The 13,198-nt window shown below is 43.0% G+C and overlaps 1 protein-coding gene across 5 annotated transcripts in view; it reads right to left on the bottom strand.

The window, feature by feature from the left end:
* MSL3 (MSL complex subunit 3) overlaps window positions 1-12,723 on the bottom strand; it is a 50,365-nt gene extending 37,642 nt beyond the window's left edge. The window contains exons 1-7 of one of the 5 annotated variants that reach the window (XM_056556165.1): window positions 12,483-12,568; window positions 11,387-11,424; window positions 9,165-9,247; window positions 8,887-8,994; window positions 8,563-8,658; window positions 6,103-6,203; window positions 1,836-1,924 (exon numbers count right to left, since the gene is read on the bottom strand). In XM_056556165.1, the coding sequence (XP_056412140.1) occupies window positions 1,836-1,924; window positions 6,103-6,203; window positions 8,563-8,658; window positions 8,887-8,994; window positions 9,165-9,247; window positions 11,387-11,389 (480 nt within the window). In that variant the 5' untranslated portion in view covers window positions 11,390-11,424; window positions 12,483-12,568. Of the gene's footprint in view, window positions 1-1,835; window positions 1,925-6,102; window positions 6,204-8,545; window positions 8,659-8,886; window positions 8,995-9,164; window positions 9,248-11,386; window positions 11,425-12,482 lie in introns of those variants that run through there. The other 4 variants (XM_056556164.1, XM_056556167.1, XM_056556166.1 and 1 more) reach the window with 4 other exon arrangements.
* Between the last annotated feature and the right edge of the window lie 475 nt (window positions 12,724-13,198).

Below are 13,198 nucleotides of genomic sequence, written 5' to 3'. Positions count from 1 at the left end.
GGGGGGGGATGATGTATTTCCCACCCTAGGCTTATACTCGAGTCAATAACTTTTCCTGGGATTTTGGGTTGAAATTAGGGGTCTCGGCTTATACTCGGGTCGGCTTATACTCGAGCATACACGGTATATAGGTTTGATTTCGTCGCACTTCTGGAAAAAAATCATAACTACATGCACGAAAATTTATACATTTAAAATTGTCATCTTCTGACCCCTAAAACTTATTTTTCCGCGTACAGGGTGGCTTGAGGGCTATTTTTTTGCGCCGTGATCTGAAGTTTTAATCGGTACCCTTTTTATTTTGATCGGACTTCTTGATCGCTTTTTATTCCTTTTTTTATGGTATGAAGTGTGAACAAAAATAAGCTATTTTGGACTTTGGAATTTTCTTTGCGTGTACGCCATTGAACGTGCGGTTTAATTAATGATATATTTTTATAGTTTGGACATTTACGCACTCTGCGATACCACATATGTGTATTTTTATTATGGTTACATATTTTTAATATGGAATTTGGGAAAAGGGGGGTGATTTAAACTTTTAATAAGGAAGGGTTTTTAAACTTTTTTTTTTTTTTTTTTTTTTTTAACACTTAGTCTCCTTAGGGGACTTTTAGGAGGAATCATTAGATTCCTCATACAGATCATTGTGGTTTCATAAAACCACATTGATCTGTGTGCTCTGCGCTCGATTGATAAAGTCTGGCCCTGCCAGGCTGTATCATTCAGAGACCCAGAGCTGCTGCAGCAGGACAGGTAAGCCCTCAAGCTACCTCAGTAGTGGATCGTCCCCCCGCGATCGTGCTGCGGAGGGGCGATCCACCCCACCGGACCACCAGGGACAGGATACAGGCACCTTTAGACGCCGCTGTCAACTTTGACAGCGGCGATCTAAAGGGTTAATAGCTGGCCGCGGCGATCGCCGCATGTCGGCTATTAACGCCGGCCCCCAGCTACAAGAATCAGCTGGGGGCCGGCCGTTATGACGTGGGCTTGAGTCGGGAGCCCTCGTCATACCCCGCGGTAACGGCCATTGGACGAGCATAGATGCCTATGGTCATTATCAGGTTAAAAAAATATACAAAAAATAAATAAAAGTTTTATATACACAAATGTGGTATAAATAAAAAGTACAATTCATGGGTCAAAAAATTAGCCCTTATACTGCTGCTTATACGGAAAAATGAAAAAAAGTCATACGTTGTCAAAAGAGAGGGATTTTCAACGTACTAATTTGGTTAAAAAGTTTGTAATTTTTTTTTTTTAAAGCGCAACAATAATAGAAAAGTATGTAAACATGGGTATCATTTTAATCGCATTGACCCACAGAATAAAGAACACATGTCATTTTTACCGTAAATTGTACGTCGTGAAAACGAAACCTTCCAAAATTTGCGGTTTTCTTTTTAATTTCCCCACACAAATAGTATTTTTTGGGTTGCGCCATACATTTTATGGTAAAATGAGTGATGTCATTACAAAGGACAACTGGTTGCGCAAAAAACAAGCCCTCATACTAGTCTGTGGATGAAAATATAAAAGAGTTACGAATTTTAGAAGGCAAGGAGGAAAAAAACGAAAATGCAAATATAAAATTGGCCTGGTCCTTAAGGTGAAAATGGGCTTGGTCCTTAAGGGGTTAAGTGGAAAGCCACCACCATGTAACATTGACAACAGTGTGTTTGGTGTCCTCAATATCAGCAAAAATATTAGAAACAGCTGCATTACAGGATGGAAGAAATACATGATTGTGGGCAGCTTCTGACCCTTTTTCAGGCTGTGCCCTTATGTTTCCTTTGTCATGGTTTTCCATCTCAGTTGTGAAATAGACTTACCATTTCTGCCTTCTCTTCAAAGTCACTTTCTTCACTTTTTATTTCCTCATCCGTTCCTTCCTCACTGTCCTCTGATGAACTGCTCAGTGCTATGGGATAAATACAGTGGGGCTGGTTACCTCAATTGTTTGTGTAATACATTCTTTCATCTTTTAACACCACACAACAGAATATAAACATTTAGATCTCCGCACTCATGAAACAGTTTACTCTCAGCACAAACACTTGCACAAAAATGGAACACACACGTGAAGTATGGTACACAGATTATGCATTTATTTCTGTATATGTACCCCAAAATACACCATAATACAGAGAGAAATTTAATATCAAATTTATCATTTGTTTATCATGAATAGCATAGCCAGAACTCCTTGTATTCTTTAAAGGGGTTTTGCCTCCATGGACCTGTATCTCTTTTCCACAAAAAGTTGACTCGTGAAACTCCTTGTCTGACTGAAGCAGTGTGCATTTCCGACTGCCACTCCATTCATTGCCTATGGAAGCGCCAAAAATAGCTAAGCATTGTACTGTGCCATTTCGGCACTATAGACAATAAATGGCGCGCACTGCTGCTACATTCACATGAACCTTAAAAGGGGTACTCCGCTGCTCAGCGTTTGGGAAAAACTGTTTCGAACACTGGAGCCGGGAGCTTCTGACGTCATAGCCCCGCCCCCTTATGACGCCATGCCCCCTCCCATAGACTTGTATTGAGGGGGTGGGGTGTGGCGGCATGAGGGGAAGGGGCTATGACGTCACGAGCTCCTGTCGCCGGCTCAAGCGTTGGGAATAGTTTGTTCCAAGTGCTGAGCAGCGGAGTACCCCTTTAAGTGTCCCATTTTTGAGATTGCAGGGGGACCCCTGAACAGACCCTTATCCTGTAGATAGAGGATGAATGTCTTTGACAGAAACACCACTTTAAAATCTAATCACATAGAACGGAATGTGTCAGCTCCGTACCAGGTATGGAACTAGACACGGGAAGATGGGTGCTAGGTAGATAACGCTAATCATACCTTTGTATGTGCTGACGGGGCTTTATAAAGTTATAAAATAGGTTTTTCCTTACCACTCCAAGTGTCATAAGAGGCACTGCAAAAGTTGTATGCACGCTTCCTCCTTCACACAGCTTGGTTAGTACTACTATTCCCACAATGCAATTTCTACAGAGCAAAAGAGTCTGCAGAATCTACTACTCTTTTGCCTGTGGCATTGCTTAGCACAAGGCAGCATGCTGCAAACACACATTCTTTCCCAAGAGTAGGGTTACATGTAGCGCATGCTACTTCCTGTCCCTAGTGTGTCTTCAGCTGTTTTACCCGTGTCCTGCTTGCAGCAGCATTCCGCCACTACGAGCAGAGGGAGCTGCAAGTTGCCTGCACAGCGTACTCCAGACATAGCAGCCGCTCTTGGCCTAGCTAACGAAACAGGGGGAGCGGCAGCGATATCAAGCGACTCGCAGCTCCCTCTGTGTCTGCTCGTAGCGGTGGTAGCAGTGGATATTACCATGAAACTTGGCACACGTTACTTATATGTCAACAACAAACATAGGATAGGTGTTTTAACCCTTACCTACCCCCATTTGCCAGGGTCGGGGTTTTTGTTTAAAGTCCCATACAAGTCTATGGGAAATATGTTACTGCATAACTTCCAAACAGCTGGAGATATTTAATAATACTTGGTCACATGTTACTTACCGTATTTATCGGCGTATAACACGAACTGGCATATAACACGCACCCCCATTTTAACAGGGAAATTTAACCCCTTAAGGACTCAGCCCATTTTGGCCTTAAGGACTCAGACAATTTAATTTTTACGTTTTCATTTTTTCCTCCTCGCCTTCTAAAAATCATAACTCTTTTATATTTTCATCCACAGACTAGTATGAGGGCTTGTTTTTTGCGTGACCAGTTGTCCTTTGTAATGACATCACTCATTATATCATAAAATGTATGGCGCAACCAAAAAACACTATTTTTGTGGAGAAATTAAAACGAAAAACGCAATTTTGCTAATTTTGGAAGATTTAGTTTTCACGCCGTACAATTTATGGTAAAAATGACGTGTGTTCTTTATTCTGAGGGTCAATACGATTAAAATGATACCCATTATTATGTACTTTTAAATTATTGTTGCGCTTAAAAAAAATCACAAACTTTTTAACCAAATTAGTATGTTTATAATCCCTTTATTTTGATGACCTCTAACTTTTTTATTTTTCCGTATAAGTGGCGGTATGGGGGCTCATTTTTTGCGCCATGATCTGTACTTTTTTTTGATACCACATTTGCATATAAAAAACTTTTAATACACTTTTTATAATTTTTTTTTTAATAAAATGTATTAAAAAAGTAGGAATTTTGGACTTTTTTTATTTTTTTTCGTTCACGCCGTTCACCGTACGGGATCATTAACATTTTATTTTAATAGTTCGGACATTTACGCACGCGGCGATACCAAATATGTCTATAAAAAATGTTTTTTACGCTTTTTGGGGGTAAAATAGGAAAAAACGGACGTTTTACTTTTTTATTGGGGGAGGGGATTTTTCACTTTTTTTTTTACTTTTACATTTTTTTTTACACTTGAATAGTCCCCATAGGGGACTATTCATAGCAATACCATGATTGCTAATACTGATCTGTTCTATGTATAGGACATAGAACAGATCAGTATTATCGGTCATCTCCTGCTCGGGTCTGCTCGATCAAAGACCAGAGCAGGAGCCGCACGGAGGAAGAAGAGGGGACCTCCGTGCGGCGTTCTGAATGATCGGATCCCCGCAGCAGCGCTGCGGGCGATCCGATCGTTCATTTAAATCGCGAACTCCCGCAGATGCCGGGATCTGTATTGATCCCCGCACCTGAGGGGTTAATGGCGGACGCCCGCGAGATCGCGGGCGTCGGCCATTGCCGGCGGGTCCCTGGCTGCGATCAGCAGCCGGGATCAGCCGCACATGACACGGGCATCGCTCCGTAAATGTACGTCCTGGTGCGTTAAGTACCACCTCACCAGGACGTACATTTACGTCCTGCGTCCTTAAGGGGTTAAAGGGGTATTCCAGGCCAAAACTTTTTTATATATATCAACTGGCTGTGGAAAGTTAAACAGATTTGTAAATTACTTCTATTAAAAAATCTTAATCCTTCCAATAGTTATTAGCTTCTGAAGTTGAGTTGTTGTTTTCTGTCTAACTGCTCTCTGATGACTCACGTCCCAGGAGCTGTGCAGTTCCTATGGGGATATGCTCCCATCATGCACAGCTCCCGGGATGTGACATCATCATTGAGCAGTTAGACAGAAAACTTCAGAAGCTAATAACTATTGGAAGGATTAAGATTTTTTAATAGAAGTAATTTACAAATCTGTTTAACTTTCCGGAGCCAGTTGATATATAAAAAAAAAAGGTTTTGCCTGGAATACCCCTTTAAGTAAAAAAAATAAAATGTAAAATAAATGACTTTTCAGAGCACAAGTTATGGAAAAATGAAAGGTGTCATTACAAAGTACAATTGGCGACGCAAAAAAAAAAAAAAAACAAGCCTCATATGAGTCTGTAGGTGGAAAAACAAGAGTTATGGCTATTATAGGACGAGGAGGAAAAAAGAAAATTGCAGAAACTAATAAAGATCTTATTTACGTACTATTTTGGTTGAAATTATTTTGTCTTTTCATGAGGGACAAGTAAATCGTGTTCCATTTTAGTCCCTTGGACAAGCAGATTTTTTTTTTATTTCCACACCCCTGCTCAGTAAGGCTGTGTTCACATGTTGCAGTATTAGACCAATACACCTCTGATTTGCGAGTTCAATGTCATTTAAAAATGAACTTCAGCTACAACAGGTTGTGGTAGCTAAACTGCTCTTTTGCTGCAATAGTGTACAGCTATAACCAAGCAAACTGCGTGAAGCTGAAGTGGATTTAATAGCCGAACTGGAAGCGACTGCAATTTGCAAACCAAGCCACTGGATTTTTAGCCACTGGATGAAAACAGGAAAAGAAAAAGTAGTGATGAATTAAGTAAACTATGTATGAAACTTGCAGATCTTTCAAACATACAATGATTAAGTCGTATATACATAAAAACTAGAAATTCTTTCCAGGAGCTCATACACACAGCAATACTGGCCGCAACTAGTGCTTGCAAATAATGAAGTGCAGGTGGGACCTGGGCTTGCCACTTTAACCAGTGCTGAATGTAAGAGCACCCTCAAATATACAGTACAAAGTCTCATCTGGCTTTCTGAAATAGCACACTTACAATGCTCCTCATTGTCTTCTTTTTCATTAGAAGGAAGACTTCTTAGAACAGAGTCGACCCCAGGCAACCGGCACCGTCTCTTCTTCCTTCCTTTCCTCCTCCTAAAAGCATAAAAGTTGGGAGACTTTATTTTGTATATATTTCTTATTGTGGTAAGACATACACAAATAAAGCAGGAAGCTACTTACATGAACCGTAAAGTGCAGTTATTGTTAGTGGAGCAGGGGTGTGGACATAAAAAAATTAAAATAAAAACCTACTTGTCCAAGGGACAAAAACTGAACACAATCTACTTGTCCCTCATGACAATCCACTTGTCCTGGTACATAAAACAATTTCAACCAAAATAGTCTGAAAATAAGGTCTTTATTAATAGAAACTTAATAGGCAGACCAGTATGTCACCCCATTAGGTGGATAGGGTCCCTGATAAGTAAGTCCGCCCCATTAAGTAGGTAGTCACATCCCCTCATCAGATAAGCAGGCATGAAGGGCTCCCCTGGTATGTAAATAGGGCACATCGACAATGCACAACGTAGTACCAGTATCAGAAATGTGGTTTCTACCATCCTGTGCCAGTTCATCTCCCCCCCCCCCCACCCTTTATCACTCCCTGTGCCACATCTTTCCCCCCTTGATCCTCTCCTGTGCCATATCATTCCCCTGTGCCATTATATTCCTCCCCTCTCTGATGCTCCCTGTGCCATTATATTCCCCCCCTCCCCCCTGTGACAATTTCAGCCCCCTCCCCCCTGTGCCATTATATTTCAGCCCCCCCTCCCCCCTGTGCCATTATATTTCAGCCCCCCCCTCCCCCCTGTGCCACTATATTTCAGCCCCCCCCTCTCCACCCGTGCCACTATATTTCAGCCCCCCCTCTCCCCCAGTGCCACTATATTTCAGCCCCCCCCCCTCCCCCCGTGCCACTATATTTCAGCCCCCCCCCCCTCCCCCCGTGCCATTATATTTCAGCCCATATTATCTAGCCTTTTTTTGGCTAGATGCTGACATATACCCAGAAAAACACTGCATTAACAGAGTGTGAATGCAGACTTGCTAAAGAATATTTGTACGGTACAAGACATCTGGTACACCGACAAGTTCTCCCTCTGCATGGACTACACCTTCTAAAACACATCTTTCACATATTACCCAACAGAATCAACAGTCTATACTTTAAATTAACCTTAAATGAACAGTTTACCATCCTATACCAGCAGTCACAACCATTTTTCCATGAGCCGATTATTCGTCTAATTTAGGTTCATATTTTTTTGGTCCACCACAATGGCAAGTATGAACCTACAGAACATTTTACATATGTGTATAAATGTACTACTTATACCCATTATACAGGTGTACATGCTGCACAAGTCTATCAATAATGGTTAAAATACAGATGCATTTCTATTCCAATGAAGCAGCGGTGCTTCCCTAACCCCCCCCCCCCCCCCCCCCGTTCCTACTTAGAAGACTACCCACTAGAATTATGGGTACAAGATGCTCTGTGGATATTGGGCTTGGGAGATTTGCATCCCTTGGACTTCAGATTCACTTGCCACTGAGCTTAAGATTTACACCCCCCTTCTCAATGAAAGATACCACCCAGCTGACTATTGGGGAAAATGTGCAGATCTGCAGCTATAGAGTAAAATTCCAATAACTTGGAAATGGTGCAAAGCCCAAATATAAAAACAATGTCCTAATACTGGCACCAGAGGCTACAAACCGATCTAAATAACATTTTTCTTTTTTTCAAATTGGCCACAGATGCACTTTAATTGGACCTGGATGAGAACATTTAGGGCAGGGTCACACGTATTTAATGCTGCGGATGCGCTGATGTCAGTCACTAGAGAGCAAGCTCCCTGCAGCGGCCGGGTAGCCCTGTGTGTCTGCTCGTAGCAGCGGATTTCCTGCTGATCTGCTAAGGGCAGACACACAGGGTTACCCAACAGCAACAGGGAGCTTGCTCTCTAGTGACTGGCATCAGCGCATCCGCAGCATTAAATACACTGCGGGTGCGACATGTGTGACCCTACCCTTAGGATAAACTGCATTAATAATTTGACAATATACAGTATTAGTCAGCTTACAGTTAATTTTTAATTCTAGGAAAAATAGTTTCACTGCTCTAATCTAATTCCCTAGAGGTCAGGCTAAGAAGACATTTTATCATCACGTGGTCCATGTACGGAGCTGCATCACTGCCTGTAGGCATTTGAGGTATCAACAGCAATAAACGGCAATAACAATGTTGCTCTATTTTCATGCACTATTACCATTAGTTGTAATTGTCATGTGTTTGTCCAGATAAGTCTATAGACCAGAAGGTTTGAATAATCTCACAGTTCCCATTAAACACAGCAATAAAGAATTGAAGAAGACAAACAAAAGAAGGGGAAAAAAATGGGGTATGTAATGTAGCAGCAGTAAGTGTCTACCTAGAGAGGTTCCTTACATGCGGGCCACTGCTTTCCTTGCCAGCTTTCTTTGTAAACGCCTGTTTTCATCAGTATCACGAAGAACATGGTCTTCTGCTGCCCATCTATCCCAGCTATTAAAAATAAGCAATAACAATTACATTATTGTGACAAGACAATTAGTAAACAAACCTATGAGACGTGTTACAAATAACTAGAAAACAAAACAGTGGCACAAGACCAAGGGCAGCCATACATACATAGGCCTCAACAAAAGGGCCGTCATTCCACTCTCAGCCAATGGCAGACGTTAGGAAATAGAGGGATCAGGGGTCTTTGATCTTCATATATTGTGGCATAACCTTGGAAATAACTGCCGGTAACTGCAGTGCAAGTCTTGTGGCAGCCGTAATGGAGAAGCAGCTACTTGGCCAGGGCACCACTCCGCCTCTGCCAAGGTAATGCCTTCACTGCAGCAAAGGTCCAAAGATAATACCTTAGCTTTCCAGTGTTGTCTCTGAATTGCACATTAAAGTTTGCCCCATAATATTCCATTTATCATATGTTAATGTTTTTTTTTCTACATACTAAGCAAAGACAATTCTCTGCAGTACAGCATATCTCACTTGGCATTACTTACCTTCTATTCCAACCATTAAAATGGATCAGATACTCTGGGTTTTTTCTGCCTTTGTCATCTTTGCTGACAACAATATCAACAACCTAAAAACAAGCAAGGAAACCATGAACAGATAACAGATACAGCCACAGCTACCTACATCAAATTATGAGCATAAGGGTAGGATCATAGTACTTTTGTGTCCCTGTTAGTTGTATCAGTCGGCAACATGGCAAAATCTTGATGCCAGTGTATACTGTTAACAAAAGCAGCAGATCCCACTGATTTCTATGGCCAACAGAGTTACCATGTGACTTCCTTCAGGACCTATGAGCTATTTTTAGTGGACTCAAAAACACTTGAAATTGTGCACAGGTCCCGATCAGAGTAACTAGGAGACTCAGTTTAGCCATATAAACCAATGGGATTCTCTGCTTCCATTAGCAATATACACAAGTAATTGAAGAAAAGAATGCACTAGGCACTGCTAGCCTGCTTAGTCAAGGAACAATCAGGAAAATACAGGTGTGTGTGGGGTACTATTCACTGACAGCAAGTCATAGTGGCAAAAGTCCTTGTATGGTAGAAAAAATGAATGCACTTACCACACCGGAATGATAGCTCTTCAGAAGCCGTTTCTGACAAGCTATCATTTCGGTGTGGTGAGTGCTTTCATTTTTTTCTACCATACAAGGACATTAGCAATATACGCCATCATTGTGTTTTTGGCAAGGTGCCAACAAATACGACTAATGGGTGCACAAACATAGTATGAACCTTCCCTTTAGAGAAAAGCATCATAGCAGGTGTCACATATAAAACATATTCACCATCCACCTCACTGGCCCTCCTCCACTCCACCTATAACTCTTACCAGATCCCAACTGATCTGGTCTTCCTGATCCCGCCTCAACACAGGAAATGCCCACTAAACCAATCATCAGCTGAGGCGGGTCTCTGCTTCGGTCATTCATTAGCTGTGTGGCATCTGCTTTCATTTCTTGTGTTGAGATGTGAGTGGAAACTTGGTAAGTGTTGGAGCTACCGCGGTGGTATGAGTACTCTTTCATTTTTTATAGAGAAAGAATGAATCAGGACAACCCCTTTAAGCTTCAATTTTTTCAAGTGCTATTGACAGTCAATGGACAAACCTAAATGTATCCCATATTGTAAGTTGGCCATATATTTCAATAGCTGTTATCTCTCCTGTTCACCCCATAAACATAAATGCTCAGCTCAACCAAGTGTTTATGTGCTTTAAATAGGGAAAACTGAGAAGCTTCTAGCAGCCCCTTATCTTCCCAGGAACAAAAGGTTCAGTCAGTTAAAAAAAAATCCAACATCCCCTTGTAGTTCTGTCAACATATAGTGTGCCTCCAGCTAGTATAAGGCTGTCAAGACCAGCTGGGAATTGTGATTCTGCAACAGCTGGAGGCATACTGGTTGGGAAACAATGCATCAGATGGACACAACAAAAGCATTAAAGGACAAGTATCATGGAAAAAACATATCCCCTAAGTTTTAGATCTCGTGGGGTCCGAGCGCTGGGGGCTGTGAACTCGTTTAGAGCCCCGGCTCTCCTTCACAGCGGCACGTCACGACCCTTCTAAATAGTTATATGGGAGAGCAAAGATCGCCAAACTATAGAAGCTATATGGAGGGGCGGAGCCGGGGTCGTGCCGCACCGCTGTGAGGGAGATCCAGGGCTCTAAACATGAGATTGAGAGGGGGCCCAGTGCTCTGAACCCCCCTTCCCCCACCGCAATCTAAAACTTATCCCCTATCCTTCAGTTAGAGGGGTTAAGTTTTTTTTCCATGATACTTGTCCTTTAAATGTGGTCAACTGAGGCAATGTTCACATGGTTGAATGTCTGTACAGAACATTTTCATCAATTCCATTGACAGCGGAGCGCTGGCAGAACATGCCGATGCTAGGCCCGCTCGGAAATACGTTCTCATAGACGGCAATGCATTTCTGTGCGGACTCCGCAGAATGAGTAGACATGACGCCAGATCCAGAGTTTCCGTGCCAGATGTTTCTGCCATGTGAACAGTGTAGCAGAATCTCATTGAAATCAATGGGACTCTGCTGCGGAATCGCTCGTGGAACTTCCATCTGTGAATGTAGCCTAACAGGTAATGTGTATGGTGGCCGAGTTGCCCGATCCTTTTCCCCCCTAGACATCATCTGTCAGGCGAGTTGGGAGGCAACGTGTGTATGGTGACCGAAAGCCCAATAATACCATCCTATATAAAGCAGCCACATATTGTTTCAAAAATCCTGTAAGGAGAGATTACAGAGAAGGGGGTGAGTACAAAGCAAAGAATCTCTATTCTATTCATAGATGTCAATGAAAGCGGCTGAAATCCACCTCTGCCTCCTTCCTCTCCCCACCTAAACAGCCTCCAATTTTATGTGCTTTGCCATCAGAACATTTCGTATAGTGTTTCCCCAGAGTGCCTCCAGCTGTTGCAAAACTACAACTCCCAGCTTGCCCGGACAGCCGAAGGCTGTCCGGGCATGCTAGGAGTTGTAGTTTTGCAACAGCTGGAGGCACTCTGGGGAAACATTGATTTTGTATGACTGTCGCATAAACACCATTGCTGAGGTAATCTCCACAATAGCGTTTCCCAACTAGTGAGCTTCCAGCTATAGTATGCGGCTGTCCAGGCATGCTGGGAAATGTAGTTCTGCAACAGCTGGAGGCACACTGGCTGGGAAAACACTGCCACAAGTGAGATGTATTCTCATCCAAGGTGCATATATTGTGTCGTGCACGTGCAATGTGACGCCCATAGGTAATTTTAGGATAATGGGCAGGTGTACTGTGGCTTTTATTCCGGGGATATTCACATGCAGCAGTTATGCTATAGTGGGCACTGCACCACCACCAATGCATGGAAATACCACCCCAGAGGCGCCATGTACACCAAACAGTGGGCACTACATTGTAGCCAGTATATAATGCCATTTTATAGTCACTGAGCATCATGTCCATCAACAAGCCGGCCACGTGACCACAGCAACCAATCAGATCGCTTCTTACTTCCTAACCTCCACTCTAAGCTGGGATCTTATTGGTTGCATAGGACCACTGCTCCCCTATTGGATGGCTTTCGTATGTACAGGGTCCCCTGTAATGGAGGTGATTGCTGCACACAATTCACACAGCGCGGTAATCCTTTAATAATATAGCAAAGCATTAATGGCGTGACATGAATGATGGCGCTGCCCATGCAGGGGATGCTGAGCACAGCCACACACTGTCACAGTGGAGGCCGTAGAGGGATGAGGTGCCCGCTCCCCTCCCAACCCCACTCCCGCTACACTACGCGCACCTTGGCATCGTACAACACTTTAGCCTTGGTCGGGTCTGGTTCAAAGCAGAGAACTTTCTCCCCTTTTTGGAACTTAAATTTCATTCCCCGCGAGTTCATTTGTTCATCATGGCGAAAAGCAGGAAGCGAAACTCCCGCAGCGGCCTCGGCGCTGCACAGAGCACAGGGGGAAAGGAGGACACCGCCATTCGGGGGAAACAAGAGCCACGCCCTCACGAGCTCTGATAACCAATCACAAGGGCGCTTCGGGAGAGTTGTGGAAATGCGGCCAATCAGATGTAAGGGAGGGCGGAGCAGTTCTAGGAGAAGCTAATCGTACTGAGGGGCGCGACCGCGGGGATAGGTTGTGTCATGGTCACGTGATCACTGTTTAGCGTTTCATAAATATTGTTTCGCGAGGTCTGTTCTGGAGCATGCGCGGTTGTTACTCCACGGCTGAAGTGAATTTTTGTATCGCGCCTATACTCGTTCTGCTGTGCAAGATACAAAAAACATGCAAAAAAAGGTTTCTATATACCTGGGACATATACAAGCATCCACCTATAATAAATGCCACAATGGGAAGGTAACTATAGTAGTTTCTCGAATGAGAAATGGGGTGCTGTATCACTAAAAAGCCCTATTGATGTGACAAGAAAAGCCAACTAGACTCCAAAAAATTCAAATAAACAACAAAGAGAGGGGAGCTATTTGAAAGATAAACAATTCATCTTTAT

Source organism: Hyla sarda, chromosome 2 (assembly GCF_029499605.1).
Source record: "Hyla sarda isolate aHylSar1 chromosome 2, aHylSar1.hap1, whole genome shotgun sequence".
NCBI classification, from domain to species: Eukaryota; Metazoa; Chordata; class Amphibia; order Anura; family Hylidae; genus Hyla; species Hyla sarda.
This window is presented reverse-complemented; position numbering and strand designations above follow the sequence as displayed.